We start from the raw sequence: 8,274 nt of genomic DNA, 5'->3' as shown, positions 1-8,274 counted from the left end.
CTAATGTGTGAATTTTCAATATATATTTTTTACTACTTTAAATCATTGTTTAGAAATGGCATTGTTTTTTAATGATCTGAATGGGCATTCATAACAAAACGTTGTCATGTTGCAGGAGTTTAATCCGATAAATGTAAAAGTGCTGGAAAGGTTTTTCTTCAGGAGGTGACAGTCCAAGTAATTTCAGTATATATAAACCAAGTCTTTGTTTAATATACTTTTGATCGTTTGTAATAAATAATATGCTTTGTTCACAAATGTGATATTCTTTTTGCAACCCTGCACAAAATTATGTACAGTCGATTTTGTGACAAGTATACAATAATAATGAAAATTCCTAGAATGATAGTGTTTATATTTATATCATGGTTTGTTCTATGTTATGAAAAAGTAAAATCCTTAAACATTGAACCTGTTCACGTGGTTGTGTGTGTGTGTGTGTGTGTGTGTGTGTGTGTGTGTGTGTGTGTGTGCGCGCGCGCATTATAATATGAATCTTCTTGACTGGAGGGAAATAAATCTTGTGGGAGTTCAAATTAAAAACGTATTTTTATTGCTACTTTTCGGTTTTTGGTTCAACTTTATTTATTGGAATAGTCAGGGCAGAAAACCAAAAACACATCTGATTTGAAAAAACTTAAGTCCTTAAGTCCTAAAAGTGTTCCACAAAGTAACTCAACTAACTCTCGTGCACACAGCCAAGGACAGTATGAACAGTAAAAGTGCAACTCAATTATCATTTTCAATCAGTTTTGTCCACAAAACATCTAGAGACCCAGAGCCAAGCAGAGCTAAAGTTGGGTCAATTGCGTTTTTCATGTAACTGCCATGTGTGCTCTATAGCTTAGCTTCAAAATGCTATGAAGTGTTGAACAGGCACCGATGATAGCGACTCCAGTTCCCTGCGTCACATCACTGCAATTCAGAGCAGAATATCTGTTGAATATCTTTTTAACTTCAAAAATCTAACCAAAAACACTTTCAACATAAGCTACCTCTGCGAAGCAAAACCGAATTCTGTGGGAAACACTGTAATGCGTACCGTAACGTAGTATAAACAACGTCCAACATGCTCATTATGTTTATTATGATTATTTTGACCATAGATATGTACACTCAAATTGTAAGTTAGCAAGTTAACGCTATGTTACTTGCGGCTGTTGTAACGTGGGATGGTGCAGGTTAAGGTTATGGTCTGATAGCAATAGCTCCGGTTAGCATGCAGTCACTGTAGGCAACATGTGGGATTCTTCTCATGGTACTTTTATCATACACATCAACCATATCAACCCACTCCTGTGTTCCAATATCCACGCTATCCGTACTCACTATACTTAGTTTGAGTACGTAGGGCGTTCCAATTAAGATCGGGTGAAAATAAGTGTACTGAAAACGGTCAAACCGCGCAGTGTGGATAGATGCACACTTTTCGTACTCAACTGCAGCCATCTTAGCTACGTGGCGGAAGAGGCGGAGCTAGGCTGAGCCAACGTCGGCGCATTTTCCACATAGCCTGAATTAATAGTCATTTTGTAGTTTTCATAGCTTTTATAGCTTTTTATAGCTGCTAGGCATAAGAGTTTACCGCTCAAAGCGGGATGTTTATTGTGAGGGAGGAGCCGCGGAGGCAGTCCCGATCGTAATTTGCGGTTAGTGCACCACGGAGTATTCGATTTGTACAAGAAAGTCAGCGCACTTAGTGAGTGCGGATAGTGTACTACGTTTCAGTGTACTCATGGAAGTATGGATGTTGGAACACAGTACAGGTCTCAACAGCACTATATTTATTAAGCATACATGTGTTAAAGAACATAGTCCGAGATTCCTACCTACACCAACTCATTACAAAATAAAACATATAAAAAGGGAGAATTCACTCGTAGACTGCATTGTTACTCATAGCGGAGCACGCGGACTGCTTCAGGTTCAACCTTAAATTGCACAACAAACAAAGGGAGGCGCCATCTAGCGGCCCTTCATGTTATAAAACTGACTGTTACACCATTTCAATAGTAGTAACTGACATAACGGGACTAAACGTACCGTGAATAAACATATAATACATTAACTCCTCTGATAAGGAATTCCACATCAGTGGCGTCAAATGGGCTTTCTTCGGCAATGGCTGTGAAGACTACAACTCCCATGATGCCACGGTACTTTGCTACATTGTCAAACTACGTCTTTGCTGTTGTTTTGATTTAGCGACCCCTAGTGGCAGGAATGAACACATCAAACCTTTAGCAGACATTAACATGACAATCTTCAAGAGCATTACTTTAAAGGAGACAAATTATACCACCAGGTGTGAGTGTGATAAGCTGTTACAAGCCCTTTTAAAAATCTGCCTCTTCCTGTGTTTTAATGACATCACAGGTGGGCGTGTCCACCTTGCTGTGCGAAAATCTGCCCCATATGACATCACTAGTGGGCGTGTCCCCCTAGATCTGTGCTGGATAGATCAGTCTACCAGCCTAATCAGTGGACTGAAGTAAACGTTGCTCATCTATCCAGCACAGATCTAGGTGGACACGCCCACTAGTGATGTCATATGGGGCAGATTTTCGAAACGGCTTGTAAGGCTAATCAAACTCACACCTGGTGGTATAATATGTCTCCTTTAAAATTGAGTGTGCTTCTGTCCTTTAGGTGAGTGTGTCAAAGTGTGTGTGCGTGTGGTGGTGTGGGTTTATCCAAAGCGCTTTACAATATTGCCCGACATTCATCCATTCATGCACACATTCACACACCGACGGCGGAGTCGACCACGCAGGGTGACAGCCGGTAGGGAGAGGTGCCTTGCTCAGGGATTACAAGCCAACTCGATCTACCTCCTTGAGCTACTGCTGCCCCCCAAAAAGAAAGTAGGCCAAACCCAAACTGCACAGCCCTGACCCCTCCCCCACCAGCTGTAACACCTCCAGTCAGTTCATTGGGTGTTCAGCTACTGAGCAGCACGATGATGTAGATGAGCAGGAGGCATATGAGGATGAGGGTGAAGTTGACGAAGAGCTCCTGCAGGTTCCTCTTGGTCTGAGGGTTCATCTCGATGTGCGACGCCCGGCGAATGGCCGTCTTGGTCATGTGCTGCACTCGCTCCATCCCGGGAGGGCTCTGGGTCTCGGCCTTGGGGCTGTCTGGCTGCCTGGCGGTCGGTCGGTCTGTATTTGTGTCTATCTGCCTGTCTGTCTGTCTGTCTTTCTGTCTGTCTGTCTGTCTGTCTGTGGCTGTGTGTGTGTGTGTGTGTCTGTGTGTGTTTTTGTCTGTGTGTGTGTGTGTGTCTTAGGACACGTCAGTCACGTGAGCTGAGGGTCTTGAGTTCTAAGCTCACCACACTTCTTGGGTTTGAGTTGGGGACGAGGTCTTTGGTCAAACTCTGGACTAGAGCTTAAGACTGGACTGGAGCTGAAGACTTCCGTCAAACTCTGGATAGGAGTTGAAGACTTTTGTCAAACTCTGGACTGGAGCTTAAGACTGGACTGAAGTTGAAGACTTATGTCAAACTCTGGATTGGAGCTTATGACTGGACTGGAGTTGAAGACCTCAGTCAAACTGTGCCTTTCAGCGGCTGGTTGTGTCATGAAGATCTGGACCAGATCAGTGTCGATGCTTGGCAATGTAAACTCATTTAAAAAGATTACGGTGCAGTCACACTCTTCCCTTTACAGCTGATGGTCACCTGTGGATAAACGAAGAAAAGACAAGTAATGGGTGCGATTTAGAATGTAGTAAAAGTACTAATCAAGTAAATGATGAATGACATTTTTGTGAATACTTTCAGCAGGGTTGCCAACTCTCACGCATCTGGCGTGTCACTCACGCTTTCAGCATCAATCTCTAGCTCTCCAGCACATGCAAGAAAATCCATTTTTCTCCCCTCTCAATCTGTTAATTTTCTGTGGATGACTAGACTAGACCAGAGCGTATTGCTTCTTAATGACAGGAGAGGAGTTTAAGGCCCCGTCCACACGGGCGAAAAAAAATCTTTTTCCCCTCTGTTTTCCTTTGATGCACTTCAGAAATTTTGCGAAAATGTATCTAGCTGTAGAAACGCTGTAGTACATATTCAAGGCCACTCTGTGGCGCTGGTTCTCCACTAATAAAAGAAGAAGACAGGCAGAGAAAGCTGTTTATAAACCTTTTAGATTGAGCAGAAAATACTTTTCAATGTACAGTTAGTAATTCCATTTACCAAGGGGATGTATTTAAAGCTACAAAAATAATACAAATCAAATAAAACAAATTTGACGGAACTCTAGGTTCTATGGCCCACAGCTGTAATATCTGCCTACAACATTCTCACCGCAGTATTCTCTGATTGTTTATTCGCTGAAAACCTTGCATCTGATACATCAGTTGCGCGTGAAAACTTCATAGAGAGTTCGGAGTCGGAGGCCACTAATGGAAAGCATGGATAGCAAGCAAGGTAAGCAGATAAATAGCCAAAAATAATTAGATCTATTGTCTAATACAATTGTGGGCCTTGTCACTACAGACGTAGCCTTGCCTAATCTAATTGTGTGCCGAGACACTTGCTACAAACTATAGTTGCAAACGTTGCCTGAAGTGCCCTATGTAGGTGCTAGCAAATTGCTCAATAAAAATAGGCATGGAACAAATTAAAATTTTGTTAGATGAGCAATAAATTAAATGTACAATTGAGAAAAGCATTTCATTCTATTTTTCCTTTCTTAACCCTCAGGGTGACAGCCAGCCGGTCAGGAGCAGTCAGGGTGAGTTGCCTTGTTCAGGGAAACCTTGACACAGCTAGGAGGAGACGGGGGTCGAACTAGCAACCTTGAGGTTACCATTCAAAAGGTTCTACCTGCTGAACCACATGCCGCCCATTAGGGGTTCATTGGTTAGCTATGTTGCCTTACAGCGAGATCTTCCCTGGGGTAAGCTAGCATGTTTTCTCCCAATATACACATTAGGCTCTCTGGAGTGTGTGTGTGGTTGAGGCTGGTTTCAGCAGCCTCACCAAACCGGCCTGGACTGCCTCAAACCGGTTGGACTCTGGGCCGGGGTGTTCAACCTGTTAAACCAGCCATCACCACACACTCAGGGAGATGGATAACCTGCTTCAAGATTCAAGATTCAAGACCTATATGGTCACATACATATAGAAGAAATGCAGTGAAACAAAAAGTTGCAGTGCCTTCAGAGATTGTGCGACATTTAAAATATGAAATATTAAAATAAGGTTCAATTGAAACAATGAGCCCTGTATAGAATAACAAATCTGTAACAGTCGTCATGCAATTGTAAACAATGGTAAATCTTCATTTACCATTGATGATTTACCATTAATTTACTGCACGTGTGTGTGTGTGTGTGTGTGTGTGTGTGTGTGTGTGTGTCTGTGTGTGTTCCATTCCATAGCAGTGAGGCTGATCACTTTTGTGTAAACTCCTACACCTGTTGACGTTACCAACTAATAAGGCCACACACACATGCGCACGCACACACACACAAACACACACACACACACACACACACACACACAGACATACACAGACACACATACACAGGCGGACACACACAGACACAGATACACTCACACATACACTTACGTAGACAGACAGACAGACAGACAGAGAAGCACACAGACGTTAACACACGCACATACACACACACACACAGATGGACAGACAGAGGCACACACACACAAAAACACACGCACACATACACACACACACACACAGACTCATACAATGTAGGCTTGTATTGCACTACTAGTATAACTGGATGGACTAGAAGTTAGTTGCGTAACACATTCAGAGCCGACTAGACTTGACTTGCGCTAGTCGGATAATATGACCAGATCAACACAGAGCGTAAATAATTTGAGTACATTTAAGACTAGTTATGGGCGTCTAGTACGAACCTAGGATGTTCGTCATGTGACACATTCTGAGAGACAAGGAGAGAACAGTGAAAGAGAGAGAGAGACCAAGAGAAAGAGAGAGAGCTCCACCAAGAGAAGGGAGAGAGTGGCAACAGATTCCGACACATTTTGCTCTATTTCTAATCGTTTAAAATGATATCGTCTGTCAAATTAATATACAATACGATGCGTTTTAATCACATAAATCCGTTCCGTTGACAAAAAAGGAACACTGATTTAACAGTATTTCGGAAAATAAAGTTACAATTGAAGAATGTAATTCAAATTAAATACTTACTTATCGCACTTACTTCTCATTTTTCAGATGTAGACTATTCTAATTATAATTGTTTGTTCGATTAGGTTGGATAATGTTTTCTCTTTGTTAGAGTGTGTATGATTTGCGTATTGCTCAGTGGTTGACCGGTACTGCTTGAAGTTTATACTAGTTAGAGTTAGTTAGACTAGTAGAGTTTCCTACCTTAAGAGAGGAAGAGCGGCTGATGTGAGAGAAGAGAGAGAGAGAGATGGTCTGTGGCTGATGTTGGCAGAGCAGCTGGGACTGTACTAGCAGAGCGGAGAGGAAAATGTGTGTGTGTGAGAGAGAGAGAGAGAGAGAGAGAGAGACCAAGAGAGAGACCAAGAGAACGAGAGGGAGGGAGACCAAGAGATGAAGACAAGAGAGGGAGGGGAACAGGGAGAGAGAGAGAGAGAGAGCGAGAGAGAGCGAGCGAGGGAGGGGAATAGGGAGCAAGAGAGAGAGGGGAACATTACCATAAAGTTGATGAAAAACAGGGTGTGTGTGTGTGTGTGTGTGTGTGTGTGTGTGCACCTTAACTGAGACAAATCTCTCTGAAGCTCTGGTACAATGAATCAGATTTGATTTCGAAACAATCACATTGAATACACTGACAGATTAATTGTCTATGGCTGACCAGGTGTCTTTAAATTCTTAAAATATAAACAAAAATGTAACTTAACTTTTGAGAGAGAGACAGAGAGGGAGAGAGAGGGGTAGAGAGGAGAGAGGGAGAGAGGGAGGAGGAGAGAGGGGTAGAGAGGAGAGAGGGAGAGAGGGGTAGAGAGGATAGAGGGAGAGAGGGAGGAGGAGAGAGGGGTAGAGAGGAGAGAGGGAGAGAGGGAGGAGGAGAGAGGGGGAGAGAGGAGTTAAGAGCTGGCCGCCATATCTCCAGCGAGGGGTGGGGAGAGTGAGGAGGGGGGAAGGGAGAGGTGTGAGGGGGCGAGAGAGGCTGTAAATGCCAGGAGAGGCAAACAAGTATTCAGACGTGTTCCCTGATGCCTCACTCAGTCCTATTATCACTCTCTTCGACAACCTTTCTCTCCCCCACAACTCCTCTCTGCCTCTCTCTCTCTCTCTCTCTCTCTCTCTCTCTCTCTCTCTCTCTCTCTCTCTCTCTCTCTCTCAACTGCAGTATTTCACCATGTAAGGCTACATATCTGAGGTGCCTAGCTGCATGCCATTTTTTTCTTCTTTCTGTTTGCTGGAACATTCTCCACGTTTATTTGTTTTATTTTCCAAGCGGAGAGAATAGAAGAATAGAATAGCTGAGTGATATTTCTCGTTGGACAGAATAACAAGCAGAACTCATTAATCTTGAACTTTGACCCCTGACATATTATCTTTGCTGACTTTTTTAAAAGCTGAAGGTTGTTGGAAGAATAATGAAACAAAAACCTCAGTTGAAACTTTGTCAGTTTGTGTCTCAACACAAACTGATTCACTGTTGCGAAACGACACACAAACACAAGGCCATAATGTACAAGAGAAAATATGATAAAAGTTTCTTAACCCTTTTCCATATTACAGTTGAAGGTCAACTTGAATATTATAATAAACATAATAACGTACGACAGCACTTTATGTTGCTGCCTCTATCCTCCATGCTAGTTATTGTCAATGTGTTAGCGCAGAAGCTATGTCCATAGCAGCACAGAAAGCTAGTGTGTTAATCTCCCTGCTGGCTCCCATAGCGTAGCTTTCCATTAGTGTTGACGTGCCCAGTGACCATATAAGGTTGACTTATTCTAACTGTTATTTTTACTTGTTTTTTCCGGAACGTTTGCCTCAATTCTCTTGAGTAGAGGCCCAACCAGGGCAACTTGTGGAGAGAGAACCAGGACGTGACCCCCCTCACTGGGTGTACTGGTCTAGTCTGGGACCATGTCCTGGAGTAGAGCAGGACATCTGGTGAAGACACAACCAGACATCTCTCTCTCTCTCTCTCTCTCTCTCTCTCTCTCTCTCTTTCTCTCACTCTCAACCTCTTTACCTCTATTTCTCCCTCTCTCTTGCTATCCTCTTCTTTCTCCCTCTCTCCTCTTTAAGCCTCTCTCTCCCCTATCTCCAGTTCTCACAGTTCTCTAGA

At 43.1% G+C, this 8,274-nt stretch overlaps 1 protein-coding gene across 2 annotated transcripts; it reads right to left on the bottom strand.

The window, feature by feature from the left end:
- Positions 1–606: 606 nt before the first annotated feature.
- Positions 607–6,480, bottom strand: pln2 (phospholamban 2). Of its 2 annotated transcripts, none has more exons than XM_079738749.1 (2): positions 6,369–6,480; positions 607–3,679 (listed from the first exon to the last, which is right to left on the bottom strand). In XM_079738749.1, the coding sequence occupies exon 2, from the start codon at positions 3,100–3,102 to the stop codon at positions 2,941–2,943; it is 162 nt and encodes a 53-aa protein (XP_079594875.1). In that variant the 5' UTR covers positions 3,103–3,679; positions 6,369–6,480; the 3' UTR covers positions 607–2,940. The 2 variants fall into 2 exon arrangements, with proteins under 2 accessions (XP_079594875.1, XP_079594876.1); XM_079738750.1 differs by lacking the exon at positions 6,369–6,480 and adding an exon at positions 6,186–6,352.
- Positions 6,481–8,274: the final 1,794 nt, after the last annotated feature.

This window comes from Pollachius pollachius, assembly GCF_949987615.1.
Source record: "Pollachius pollachius genome assembly, chromosome: 6".
In the NCBI taxonomy this organism is placed as follows: domain Eukaryota; kingdom Metazoa; phylum Chordata; class Actinopteri; order Gadiformes; family Gadidae; genus Pollachius; species Pollachius pollachius.
Note: the sequence above shows the minus strand (reverse complement) of the source record. Positions and strands in the feature narration are given on the sequence as shown.

What these genes read in the sequence shown, in the direction of transcription:
- pln2 (XM_079738749.1), bottom strand. Translation starts at nt 3,102, where the DNA reads ATGGAGCGAGTGCAGCACATGACCAAGACGGCCATTCGCCGGGCGTCG.